The sequence below is a fragment of the Balaenoptera borealis genome (genome assembly GCF_965194805.1).
Source record: "Balaenoptera borealis genome assembly, chromosome: 7".
In the NCBI taxonomy this organism is placed as follows: Eukaryota; Metazoa; Chordata; class Mammalia; order Artiodactyla; family Balaenopteridae; genus Balaenoptera; species Balaenoptera borealis.
The window spans coordinates 107959544-107973602 of NC_138864.1; the positions used below are offsets into that span (position 1 = coordinate 107959544).

The window sequence follows — 14059 nt, forward strand, 5'->3', positions numbered from 1 at the left end:
ACGACTCAACTGAGTTGAGCAGTGGATGGGGGATGGAGAAGGGAGCACAGAGCAGAGGAGACAACTGGATCCAGCTGGAAGGTGCACAGACAGTAGCTTCTTTAAAGAATGTCACATGGCTCAGGTAGGACAGTTCCTTTGCTATACATGCAGTAGAGAAGGAAGTAAGGAGAGATGATGAAGGTGGGCCCTGGAAGTAGGCGAGATCAGGTGAACATTCTGAAACAGGTGGTAGAGAAGAGGAGGTCCAATGGCTACGAAGAGTGAGGAAGGTGAGGCAATGGCGCCCAGCAACCAGGGCAGGAGAGGCTTGTTGAGAGGATCAGGGAACACACTGCACAGAGTGTGATAGCAAAGAGCCAAAAGGATGGAGTTGGATGTCGAGGGTCTAGGAGCTGTGCACCCATGAGTGGGCCAAGGGTGTGAGGAAGCCCATGCAGGAGGGAGAGGACAGCGTGGGTAAGGCCAGGTTGGAACATGGGGGCGGTGGACGAGGTGAGAAGAGGATGAGCTGGTAAAGGTAGTGGTCTGTGGAAAACGTTGGAGACAAGCCGGTCAGTGCAGGGCATGACGAGACGAGACAAAACGATGGAAGGTCAGACAGAAGCCTGAGGGAGCTGAAAAGACACGGTGCTTAGGGCTGAATGGGGACGGCACGTGGAGTCACTACAGCACACTGCAGACCAAGAAGCTGGCGGCTGGGGAGCATGAGGGCAGGTCAAGACGAGACCACTGCATCTGTGGCATGACTGGCAGGTGGTAGGGGAAGTAGGATGGGATGTTGAAGATAAAGCAGAGAGGCTCTCGAAGACAAGAGTGGGAGAAAAGGCAGAGGATGGGCTGAGCAAGGTTCAGTCCACACCCAGCCTGCAAAGAGAGAGATCCTTGGCTTCTCGAATGTCCATGAAGGTGGTAAGCCAGTATTGAGATGGGTTGGGGAGTCAATGGGAAAAGAAAGGGACAGGCAGCATGGATGAGGGGAAGAACCTCATGAATGTGTGAAGGGCTCAGGGAAGTTAAAGGGGGCTCTACAGAAAAGGGGGCTCTACAGAAAAGGGGAAGGCAGCTTCAAGAGCTCCCAATCTGCGGACGTCAGCAGATCTCAGGGGCAGGAGGGGTGGTATTGAGGCCAGACAGCAGGTGTACACTAGTGAATAAAAGAAAGTACAGGTGCTATCTGTTATATCTGTGGGAAAGCACTGTTTTATGGGAAGACAGACAACATAGAATGTTTATAGAGGGAGAGGCTACAGCATAGCCAAGTACAAAGCAAAGGTGTATAGTGCAATCAATTGGATTTTGAAAGAATTGTATTTAGCACTGGTAAAATATGCCTCCTACAGATGCTGATATAGTGTTTACATGTTTATTGGTTTTCCAGTGAAAATGAGCAGAGGAAAAAGAGAAAGAAGAAGTGGTTAAAATAAAATTGGAACTAAGTCAACAGTATACATACAAATCATTCTTGGAACTATTAAGGAACATTATAATGGTTAGGATGCATAGTGCTACGTGTTCAACTTGATCACAATTAATGGAATAAAGGGAAATGGGAGAAATATATAAAAAGAAATTACCACAGGGAAATTGGTGAGTGGCTGCCTGAAAAATCTATCAGACAATTATGTCAAAGTGGGTAGATTCAAGAGAATAAATGGTCACATAGAGATAAATTCATAAAACAAAATCTGCAGGGAGAGCAGCAGCAGCAGTCCTCGTAACGTTGGGGCTCCTGACACCCTAAGACGAAGATACATGCCATAGGGTGGGGCTGTTTTGAATACTAAGAGTAGGTCAAGGAGTAATTTCACACATTTTCACATACTGAATCCATTTAAAGGCCAGACTGTGAACCAAGCCTGGGTGGTACCAACAAGCAGAGGTTTTTTCTAAGGCTACAAGATGGGGAAAAAGGAAATGAGTGGATATGCCATGTTTACATTGCATTCTGGAGAGATGTTATCATTTAAGAAAGGCAGCAATAAAGATGACAGCTATCGATGATGGTGTGAAACGGGAACATGAAATAGGATAGGAAAACAGGTTCAAAGTCAGCACAGAGGAAATGTTAGAAATTTCAGTGTGTTTGAGGAAAGGGAGGTTGGTTGCAAGATGAATGAACAGGTGAATGAGGTCTCAAACTGGAATCTTGGCCAGTCTCATTAACGGGTCAGATCTGGAGGAATATGGATTCTACGGCTAGGCTGATACAAATTCTAGTGATAAAGGTGGGGGAAATGGTGGCTAAATAGTAATGTTCAACCTATCCTGCTTTTTTAGCATTTGAGTAAAAATTCAGATTATGTGCTTAGCTTGGAAGAATGCAAAGTTTCACCAAGGGTCATTAATATGGATCCCAGTGAGTGGATGGAGGTGAGTCAAAGTAAAACAACAGATAAATTTTACTTAACTGAAGTTGTGGATTTAATTCAGAATGTCAGGAGTTAATATGGCTAATACTGAACAGCAAATAATGGAATGGAGACAACAGATTCAGCGAAGAGATTGGAGTCCATCAGGATCCTGTGGTAGCTCATTAAGATAAAGGTTTAAGGAAGTGTAGAACTGCAAGAACTGCAGTATGTATGTATAATATGAAAGAGTTATGAATTGTTAAATGGGAGGCAGCATCCCTAATGAAAAAAAAAAAAAGAGAAACTCATATACATGTCCTGTTAAACTTTATCTTAGTATGGATATTTTCTATTGAAGGCTATTTAAATGAGTTATCTAAATTTGTTGAAATGAGAAATAATGATGCAATGAGGACCGAAAGTTCAATAATAAAAACAATATAGGGATTAGAATGGTTCTGAGCAAGTAATAAAGCAAAAAGGTAGAGTCATTACAGAGGTCCAAAGTGGGGAAAAATTTGTAGAATGTTGCATATATATGTTGTTACTGGTGTAATAAACATTCAGAGGAAGGAAAGTTGCTGGATGAGAAAGGACACTAAGAAAGCATGCTGCCTTGAAGGCTTTTCTAGAAATTTTTTAGTAAAGAGTAGTTGTTGGAGGACGCAAGATAAGTAGGACTAACTAAATTGAGACTTACGATGTTGATTACTCTTTCCACAATTTGCCCAAGATTTCAGCGAAGGAGTTATGGTTATATCTTGATGTTGAGTTAAAGTAAATTTTTTCAGATGGCATAGATTTTTTGTACACTTATAAAGTAAGGAGAAGTGGGAAAGTTTAAAGATACAGAAAAGGTAAGAACAGTTGATGGAATAACTTTCTGAGGAGATGGGTGGGTGTGTGTCCTTTGAACTGTGAAAGACTTGATTTTTAAAGAGGGTAAAGGGAGAAAGTGGATAGTTTCAGAACTGAAACAATAATAGCTTCTATCTATTAAGTATTCACTATGTGTCTGGCACCACGCTAATCACGTTAATTTCATTTTATCCTTACAACAATCCTAAAAGGTTTACAGAGATCAAATAACTTGTCTATGATTACACTCAGTGTGTTAACAGTCAGAATTCAAATCGAATTTATCTATCTCCAAAACCTACATTACTTTCTATTCTATACAGTTTTCAAGTTGAAGGAAATCACAATCTATAGAATTTCTATTTTTTTTCTGTGACTATATGGAAAATATATTTTGAGATGAGACAAGCAGAGGTAATTGATGTATAGATCTTCAGGTGATTGGTAAAATTCAGAATATCTGCAATGGGAAAATGCTGAAAGGAAGGCATGTGGAAAAGACTCTTACTACCACCTATGCCCTGGTATTTCACTTCTATTCATTGCACAGCAAAGACTTTGGATTGGCCATGGATTAAAAATTTTAGAGTTTCTAACAAAGACTAAAGAATAGAAAGGAGTTTTTTTTTAAGCAGGTAAATGATAGGTAAAATGTAAATCGACTACTAACAAAGTTTTAAAAGTCTAAGTGTTGAGACTTCCATTGGAAGAATTCCATTTCTTTTCTCCAAGATGCAATCACAAGAGTTTATAACTAAGTTTTAACACCAATCAGCAAACCCTTTGAATTTAACAGAAAAGAAAGAAAATTCTCCAAATGACAAATTTTTATAGACAAAATACTAACAACCATCAAGCAAAAGAGTCCACAGCCAGCAGACCAAAGGTTGAAACCTCTGGGCTAATTTGTAAGATCTATGTTTTAAAAAGAAATTAACTCTGTAGTAAGGAGGAGTAAGAAAACCTCCCTATGCTTTCTGTCTTAGTAGAAATGTTTTCTGTTGTTGTTGTTTTCTCCTATACTATATGTAACTTCTGTAATTTCAATATTGTTGTTTTATGTATTTTGATATTGTAAAATTGTATTTATTGTATTCTGTTAGAACCACTCCTTGGGGTGTGAGGCACCTGAGTTATCAGTTATCCAGTGAACCTGGGGAAATGGGAGGAGCTAGTATTCTCAATTGGGGAGAGCTTGATTCTTCAACCAATGAGTTCAGCATTTTGCTTCCAAAATTAAGTGGCGAAGCAATGGCATCCCTTAAAAAACAGAAACTTAGTGGGAAGTAAAATGGGGTTAGAATTTTGAAATATGGAGAGGTGGCTACTCGAAAAAACTGAAGAAGTATGGCGTATCCCAGGATGATGGCAGAAGCCGTAGGGCTACATTAAGACTGTGCCCAGATACTGGTTTAGAATAAGGGTAAATAAAACTAGCTTTATTTACATAAGAGTACAGCCAGCTTAATTACTGGCTGGTGGACATAAGCCAAATCTAACCAGAGGGAAACAGACCAGGAAAGAAAGTGAAGCTAAAAGAGAATGGAATAAGAGAAACCTCATAAAGGGATTAAGGAGGTAATTAAAGGTTAAAGTTGGATGGCCTAATGCTCAAAGGAGAAATAGTGGAGGCCAGATAGGAAAGTGCCTTCCTACCCAGGGGCTTATGGATCCAGGGTGGCCACAACTGCAGGTCCAGCCAGGGCCAGAGGGAACAACCTGGGGTTCAGACCCAGCAATGGTGCCAACTTGAATCTACCTCGTGCTAGAGTTGAGTAGCCTGGTCTATCATCCAACACAGGTAAGATTGGGCAGGGGCTCCCAGAACCAACATCTAAAAAGGGAGTTGGGGGAGGGGCTAAGGGAAGACAGGTTAAGCCCCAAATGTAACTGAATGATGACCAGGGATAACTATTTACTAGTGCTTTTACGATTTCTTGTAACTCTGTAACTTTCCCAATATTTGTTAACTTCTATCTGATTTTTCCTGTATTAGTAGTAAAAATTGTTTTTTCCTGTATTAGTAGTAAAAATTGATTTTTCCTGTACTAGTAATAAAAATTGTTCAAAATGTAAGTGCGATGTGTGTGCTTATTGCAGTGAAAACTGGGTAGCAGTTGTGAAAACTGTGCAGTGAATATGGGAAGAAAAGAACTCAGGTGGGAAAATGGGGAAAAGAAATCAAGTACAACAAATACTTGACATTCATAGGTTAGAAGATCTCAAACCCCCAATTTGTAAATACCACTGGCGCTAGCAATTGGCTCTCCTTCACAGGCCTCCCCCACTCCACCCCACCCCCAAGACTGCATACAGGTCAAGCAGATTACAAGCCCTTCTCAAATGTGGATACACAGATGTTGGCTAAGCCACTCATTAGGCTGAGACATACTCTTAGACACTTGCCTTATGTTACAGGACCCTTAAAAACAATATATTTTATGATGCCACGGAGCTACTAAATAAAAAGTCCTTAGGATGCCCTGGAAAGAAACATCAGGGAGAAGTAGGCCATGATCCTTCATAGGAGACATCAGGTATATGAACCCTCACTAGTGGTGACACTGTTCCAACAGAAAGTCTGAGTTCCTTTTTGGGCTACCACTGTATACATCCAGTTTCTGTTTTACAATTAAATGTCCAGCATATTTTACTCAGAAACTTGGTTATAAAATTAATATTTCTGTAAGCAGTAACTCATTTTATAAATATAAATATACCACCATTTAATTCCAGAAAAGAAACAAATTCTTGAACCCCAAACATCTGTCCAGACATTTAAGAGCTCAAGTGGTAATGCACTCTTAATCATATCTCTTCCATTCTGTGTGTTAGTACCTGCTGTAGAGTCATCATCAGGTAAACGAACAAGAGTGTAGCATATTCCTGGTTGATTATAAGGTAGGCTGGGGACTGGGATACAACACAGCACTTCATAGGAATCTGATGGTTCCACCTGCACTGTCACTTTCTCCAGTAGCTGGTCATTGAGAGTATTGGTACAGTCAAACTGAAAAGTCAGCAAATAGGAAAGTCATGAAGCAGAAAAACTGTTTTCAAGCAAGTTGTTCCTTCCCACCCGTAACCCACGACTGAGTTCTGGAATCCTCTATACTTTCTAAACACCCCGCATGTCTCCCCCTAAGATTTTTCCTGAGGCAATGAGGATAACCTTATTCTTGAGGTCTTTTTTGTTTATGTTAACCAGTTTTTTCCTCCTTCCTGAGATTGAGTTCTACCAAACAAGATGGTAGAAGTCTGATAGCTGTCTGAGAACCAAACTGAAATCCAAGTTCTTGGAACGACACATTTATTTTACCCTGATATTAAATGATGATTATTTTTTCCACAGGTTATACTTTATGCTGTCCAACTTCTCCAGACATTTCAGTTTTATGTCTTTTTAAATTTAAATCATCAAAAGCTACCCATCACATCTCTACAGCTATGGAGCTAGGAAAGAAAACCAGATATGCTGCTAAATTTGCTTCTCTATAAAAGGAACGAGAATCATAAACTAAAAGGGGATTAATACTAAACCCCTTACTGGAGCCAGTTCTGGCGCTTATCTCACCTGGAACACAATATGATTGGTAAACATGTGCTTGATACAACGAACAAAATATTCTGTCTCTGCTTCTGTAAGCTGAACAGGCTCAGAAGACTTGAACAAGGGTCCTAGATTCATAAACTCAGGAATGACAGCCAGTTGTTCTATCAAGAAAAAAGGAAAGAAAAGGAGGAGGAAAGTAAGAAGACAGGGAAAACATTACTCTGGGTGTCTAAAATGTTTTAAGCTTCCATAGTCTTACTTATAGTTGGACACTCAACTAGTGTGTCCCCAAGCTTTAGTGAAATAATCTTTTAAGTAAGAGTTTATACACTCAATTTCTAAAAGCAACAAACAGACAAACAAACTTAATTCCTAATTTCATAGAATTTGAGTTCCCTGATACAGCGTAAGAATAACATTCTCCGTAAGCTGGCAACTGGAAATTGGAAAGTCCCACAGACTCCAGGTAGCGCCTGCAACTGTAAGCTAGGACAATCAATATTCGGCCATACAACTATCTCCCGTACTGAGGATTAATCAAATTGAACAAAAGTAGTGGCCTTCATTATACTTACAATGCCTCGGGTGCTAGGCTACTGCTTCTACACATCAAATCATCATACCTTGGAAAATGTCTTGCCTGGAAGGAGCCAACTTCTCGGGCTTAGTAGCTACCAGTGTGATTTCTACAAAGACAAGTATGAGCAATCAAGTGAGCTTCCCTCCTACTATCAAGCCAAACATGCAGACAGGAGATGAGGACAGAAACGTCAAGCAGATAAACATAAGGAGCTATTGCTGAATCATACCAGTAGGTTCTCTGTCACCTTTTTTGGAGGGACACTCAAAATGTATTCAGTGAACATATTTTATGAAATAATAAAGTAAGTCCTAAAAATACAGAATTTGCTTTAATGGACCAGAATGTTTTGTTTAATTACTCTTAAAAGGAGGAACAGTTTATAAAACAAATCTCGTGATTCAAATAGGAAAAACTACTTATATAGTACCAACAAAAAAACCTGAAAATGCTGAAAGCATAAGCTCTTTCATTTTCAGTTCTAACCACTACACACTTTGTTCCTTTATTTTTTTAAGCCTCCAACAGAAAAATTAACTAAGAAGTTAACTAACATCAGAAAATAAAAATAAGAGGTGACAGCACAATTACTGCTCTGAAGCACACGGTGACAACTAACTTCAAATGCTGTTAACACTTAGCATTAAAAAAAAAACAAAAAACTTTCAATCTGAGTCACATTTCATATTCTTGCTTTCATGAGAAAACAAGGAAAAAAATTTTAAAACCCTAATTTAAAAAGTATCATCCATCTTAGCTCTATAAGATTAGAAGCAGTGACCATTAAAAGAAATATTAAAGAAAATATGCTAACAGTATATCTTATTGGTGTAAAACTACTTATACATAGAAAAACTAACAGTGTTCCCCTTACCTGCTTTCTGTTCAAAGACAGCAGCCATAGCAAGAGGAATAGATTTCATATCAAAGGGCTTTTCTGAAGGCTCCAGTGTGTACTGGTGTAAGGCTTTCTCCATCCCTGGTACAGAGACTGTCAGACCTATGAAACAGAGAACTCTCAGCACTATAACTTCTTGCCCATCCTAGGACCCAGACAGGCCCAGATTTGTAATATTTATCTAAGCTTTCTAAAGAAAACTATAACCACAGATTTTATAACCTAAATAATAAAAAATAAAGGCTCTTATAATTTCATCCAAGGAAGCATAGGAGCAGAGCATAGGAATTTTCAACAAAATAGAAGTATCTTCCAGAAAACAAAGCAACGGAGACACGTGGAAACGATGATGCATAAGGGAAAAAAGGTAAACCCATCCAAGAGGGAGCTCAAGGAGGACCAGGAAAAAGCAATATTCTTTGGGCTTTTACATACTTTAGGTCTCCCTAGAAATGGAAGTGCATTCAAAGACAGAAACCAAGCATTTTGCCTAGTGAAGCCAGCTCATATGCAAATCATCATGGATATGCTTCTCAGACACCATTTGTGGAACAAAAGTGTACTTGTCTCCATTCTTGGCTCTCACTGACCATTGAAGATATATGTAGCATTCAGCGCCATCTGCCTCTGCTGCAGCACATTCAGATAGAAGGTAGCTCTATCCCGTACCTCATCGTCAGTATCCATCATACACCTGTCCAGGGATACAGAAGATGCATGTCACAGCACGGTAACGACTTCTAGCAGCTTTACCACTATACCTAAAGGACACAATCCAGGCCATCTGATACTGCCTTTATAAAAGAGCTCAACAACAGCCAACAGTGGATCCTAAAATCTCCACAAATATTGGGTACTGTTCTGAATTGGTAAAGAAATGGTGTCATTATGAATCAGAAGCACTACATAAGTAGGCATTAAAATAATTAGGAAGGACACAATAACATAAGAGAGCAGTTTGGAGTCTATTCTTGGATCTGCAACCACATGACCCTGGTAAAGATTTAGACTTCTAATATAATTTAAAAATGGTAATATTATACTTTCCAAGGATACTAAAAAGCATTCCGAATCCAGGCATTGATATCACTCAAATGGCAATCTATTTGATTTAAACCAGCCAGCCTTTGGCTTGTAATTTTTCTGCTTCAATTACAAGATGTAATCACAGAGTGTTTGCTAAAGCAAGTCTTTTCCTCATCAAACAGGGAATCAAGGAGACCATGAAAAGCTGGTATTTTCAACTCTACATAGTGAATCTCTTTGAAGTTGGCCCCTGTTATACAAATTGAGGCACATGTATTTAAGTCACTTTCTCAAAATCATGCAAGAGAAATTAGAAGTCAAATTTTACATGTACTTAGCACATGCAAAATTACCAGAAGAATAAGCAAAATGCCACTTGCCCCGACTCCATCAGCTCTACTCTTAGGTCCTGCAATGCATTTTGATATGGTACAATGAGGAATTCTCTATTCAGCCACGTGGCATTCTTATTAAAAAAAAAAAAGAAAAGAAAAAGACATTCTTTTAATTACCTTTGTAAGAGTACTAGGATACTTGGGAGAAGATTCTCATTCTGAGCCCCAAATTTAGCCAAAGCACTCACAGCAGCTGTAATGGAGCATAAAACGAAACAACATGAATATTGGCTTCTCAGAGTCAAGCAGTAATCATTAAAAAAAAAAAAAAATTAGAGGAGTTTCCCCGTGTTCAGTTGGAATAAACTCTTATTGTTTTATTGTGAGTTTCTTGATCTTATTTCCTTGATCCATTTAAGCATAAATAGAAATCAGCAGGCCCAAGAGAGCTCTGAGTAAGAAAACCCGCCACGCATTGAGGAAAAAGGATCATATGTATTCCTTATATGAGCTATCCTCCAGTCCAGCTCCTTATATACCACACTGATTAATTAAGCTCTAATCTCAAACAACCAGCCCCACACATTAAAAAACAAAAACAAAAACCCAAAACTCTATTATTAAAATTCACTGTATCAACAAAGGTTTACTGCTTACTTAACCTTTGTCAGGAGTTGTGCTAGGTGCTGGAGGCAGAAAGACAAAAGACATCAAGGAGTTGTACTCCAGTGGGAAAGACAGGTAAGTAAAGAGGTAGTTACAACATAGCACAGAAAGTCCATGGTAGGACTATATCCAGGGTACTACGTGAGTAGAGAAAGGAACGTAAGTCAGAATTGGAGGAGGAGGAGACAGACAAGGAGTTGACACTTATTACTTGAGCTAAAGTTTGAAGAACAAATAGAGTTAGCCAGAGGGAAAAGGCCGGAAAAGAGCATTCAAGGGAGAGAGAATAAAAAGTACCAAGGCCCTCAGGCCAGACAAGAAAGTGTGGCAAGATCCTGGGACTGGACACAGCTGAGCAAGGCTGAAGCACTAGACCTGCGCTGGAGAGCAGGAGGAGAAAAGTGAGAGACTAGAGACAAAACAAAAATCGGTTATGGTTTAACCTCAAGGCTATTATTAACGGGTGTTAAACACAGGATGAATCTGTGTATTTGTAGCAGAGTGTGCTACTCTAAATTTGTGAGCAGATTTTGTGTCCAGCGACCATTTTGGTAGCAGAGTGTGGAGAATATACTGGATATGGGTGAGACTACAAGCAGTCAGACTAGCTGGGCATCTGAAATGGATGGGAGCCTAATGCAGCCCTCAGGAAATCTATGAAAAAAAGACAATGAAGAAATGCATTTTGAGGAGACAGAATGGAAAGAACTTTGCCAAAGGATAGATGGGGATTATAAAACAATGGAGTAAGGTTCTAGCCTTGCAACTGAGTGGATGATATAGGTGAGGATTTCTGTTTGGGATAGTTTGAATTTCAAGCTGAATTTAAAGTGCCTTAGATAGCCAGACATACTAGTTCACGAAAGAGACATGACTGCAATGCCACAGCATATCAGCAGAGCTCTGGAAATGATCACCAGAATGAATGTGTATGTTGAGAAGACAAACCCCTAAGGAAAACTAACGTTTTAAGGAACGGAAGAGAAGCTCTATAAATAAGACTGAGGAGTGATGGAAAGATGCAGGCTATTGTGGAAACCAAGGGAAGAGAGTTTCATGAAGTGTTTAGGCAACAGTACATCAAATTGACTGAGGTGAACAAGGGTAAGAACATTAAAGTGTCTAACTTGATTTTCCAACTAGCTTATAAGTAATTTCCAAAAAAAATAGCTTCAGAAGATTTTTAAGGGAGAGAGCAAGATTATAGTGAGTTGAAGAGAAAATGGAGAATAAGTTCATAGGGGCAGCTAGTAATAGCTCCCACAAGGTTACATAACAGGGGAAATATGGTCAGTAGCTAGTGAGAGACAATGGATCAAAGGAAGGCTTATAGTTTTAACAGGGGAGATTTGGACCAGTTCATACACTAAGGGGAGGAGGAAGTAAAAAAACCCCAAGACCTGTTTAAAAAACCACTTAAAAACTACAGAGGCAGAAAGACACACAAATTTCACAGACATTCATACTTATGGCCATAACTCTGAAAAAATGGATGACGCCATCACAGTCTTCTGACATACCGAAAGTCAAGGGTTATTTGTCTCTGATACAGGCAGAAGTCAGGATGGAAATCGGAATACAAAGAAAGAGCTGTACATCTGGGGCTTAAGTGTGCTCCAAGATCCCACCATCAAACAGACGTTGCAACTTCATTTTCCAATTTCATTACCACCCCGCCTTGAGTTAATAAGCATTTCACAAGATCAGCAGTTACACTATTATTAGTGTTCCAATGACTCACCAGCTCTGACAGCCTCGTTCTCCAGTACCACCCTATTAAAAATAAAGCGGATATACTTGGAGGGGACAGGCGTTCTGGGGCCCTCTTTGCCCAACAAGTGTAGAATCTTAGTAGCCAGAACAGTGTGTTCACAGTCCTCGATGAATTCACAAAGGTGGGCTAGACCTGCCTCTTTACTCTCAGGGTTCTCTTCCACAATGCTGATTATGCAGTCCACAATGGCTCGCTTATATTCAAAGCCTCCCTGGCAAAAGAGAAAACTGCCATTCATTCTGAGGACACTTTTTGGAGAAATGCTTATACTCCAAGGCTCATGCTATAACATTCAGATTTCATTTCCCTTCCCTTATGAAAGAAACAAAAGCGTTTTTTCCTCCAAGTGGGAAAGCCAAAGCAATAGCATGTCTAGTAATAAGACAGAAACCAGAATTAAGCACAGTATTTGAGACGCATACTGAGATGATAAAGAAAGCTGCTTTAAATACTATGGCATAAGAATTTAAGAGAGCAACTTCGCACGATTAAAAAGTAGTGCACCTACGTCATCTCGGAGCATGTTGGAGAGGAAAGTCATCATGACGCTGTGCTTTCGAGGGTATTTCTGACAGAGAGCACTAATTGCCTGTACAACCACCACCTGTAGAAAAACAAACAAAAAGGACATGCACCTTTATAATGACTGTACAACTATCACCTAGAGGAAAGCACAGAAAGGACGTTCATCTTTATAACTTTAGCTACTTATTTACTGCAAGATAAGAAGGCACTACAGTTAACTAAAATAACAATTATGGTTCTTCATGAAAGATAAGCAAAAGAGACCTCAGAGGAAAATAAAAACAATGTAAAAATGAAGTATATTCAAGAGACCCCAGGGCTTCCCTGGTGGCGCAGTGATAAAGAGCCCGCCTACCATTGCCGGGGACATGGGTTCGAGCCCTGGTCCGGGAAGATCCCACATGCCGTGGAGCAGCTGGGCCCATGCGCCACAGCTGCTAAGCCTGCGCTCTGGAGCCTGCGAGCCACAACTACTGAGCCCACGTGCCACAACTACGGAAGCCTGTGTGCCTAAAGCCCGTGCTCCACAACAAGAGAGGCCACCGCAATGAGAGGCCCGCGCACCACAATGAAGAGTAGCCCCTGCTTGCTGCAACTAGAGAAAGCCCGCGAGCAGCAATGAAGACCCAGTGCAGCCAAAAATAAATAAATAAAATAAATAAATTAAAAAAAAAAAGAGAGACCCCACCCCTTTGCTCCAAGCAAATAAGCTTTGAGCATATTTTAAAATTTTCACATACAAATTTTAAAGTGAACAATAAAGATAAAAAGCTTAAAGACTGATTTCCATAGAAGAAATAGAGAAAGTTACCAAGGAACTATTTCACAAAATGGTTTCTAGGAAATTTTTACCACAACTTTAAAGACCAGTGTCAAGAAGTGAAAAGAGTGTGAAATTTTACCCTACTTGCAAGCTAACAAGTTATACAATTTCATGGATGCTAGAAGAATACACAAGAATCCTGGATCAGAGATAAAAGACAGTTATTTAATGACAGCAAAAGCAGTAGCCAGGATATCAGCATTTGGGGGTCAGTTTCCTAAGCCCCAATTACCATAGGACAATGCAAAAAGGGCTGGATAATACTTGAGCCCACAGTAGGCTGCATTACAGGAGATTTTGAGATATGGGACTTGAATACTTTACAGTGGGCAGTAAGCATGCCAGTCCTCTATTCAGAAGGGAAACATTACCTTTATTATACTGGGCAATGAGCATGTTTGCTTTTTGCTCTAGAGGCAGGACTAGCTGTATCTTCTAGGGCTGTATGGAAACTGGCCATTTACTACTTTTAGGGAGATGCTTATATCTTTTGAGACTGGAAGAGATCTTGCACTACACAAAGGGAACAAAACTGGTATAGTAGGAAACAAAGGGCAGTTAGTGCCTAATTTGCAGGGTGTGCAGAAATGCAAGAAATTTATGGAAAACTGGAGAACTGTCTGCCAACAACCAGATAGTCCCAAATCTATATACATTGTTTCAGAGC

The 14059-nt window shown here is 39.8% G+C and overlaps 2 protein-coding genes across 11 annotated transcripts in view; one reads left to right on the top strand and one right to left on the bottom strand.

The window, feature by feature from the left end:
- Positions 1 to 14059, top strand: part of MEST (mesoderm specific transcript) — a 120701-nt gene that overhangs the window by 55223 nt on the left and 51419 nt on the right. The window contains exon 12 of one of the 7 annotated variants that reach the window (XM_082399238.1): positions 6565 to 6756. The exons of 4 other annotated variants lie outside the window; for them this stretch is intronic. In XM_082399238.1, the coding sequence (XP_082255364.1) occupies positions 6565 to 6619 (55 nt within the window). In that variant the 3' untranslated portion in view covers positions 6620 to 6756. 2 more of the 7 variants (XM_082399241.1, XM_082399239.1) reach the window with 2 other exon arrangements.
- Positions 1 to 14059, bottom strand: part of COPG2 (COPI coat complex subunit gamma 2) — a 142459-nt gene that overhangs the window by 35707 nt on the left and 92693 nt on the right. For all 4 annotated transcript variants that reach the window (XM_082399168.1, XM_082399166.1, XM_082399169.1 and 1 more), the window contains 8 exons: positions 12553 to 12648; positions 12012 to 12255; positions 9782 to 9857; positions 8834 to 8937; positions 8220 to 8345; positions 7389 to 7451; positions 6787 to 6926; positions 6051 to 6222 (listed from right to left, as the gene is read on the bottom strand). In XM_082399168.1, the coding sequence (XP_082255294.1) occupies positions 6051 to 6222; positions 6787 to 6926; positions 7389 to 7451; positions 8220 to 8345; positions 8834 to 8937; positions 9782 to 9857; positions 12012 to 12255; positions 12553 to 12648 (1021 nt within the window). The remainder of the gene's footprint in view (positions 1 to 6050; positions 6223 to 6786; positions 6927 to 7388; positions 7452 to 8219; positions 8346 to 8833; positions 8938 to 9781; positions 9858 to 12011; positions 12256 to 12552; positions 12649 to 14059) is intronic.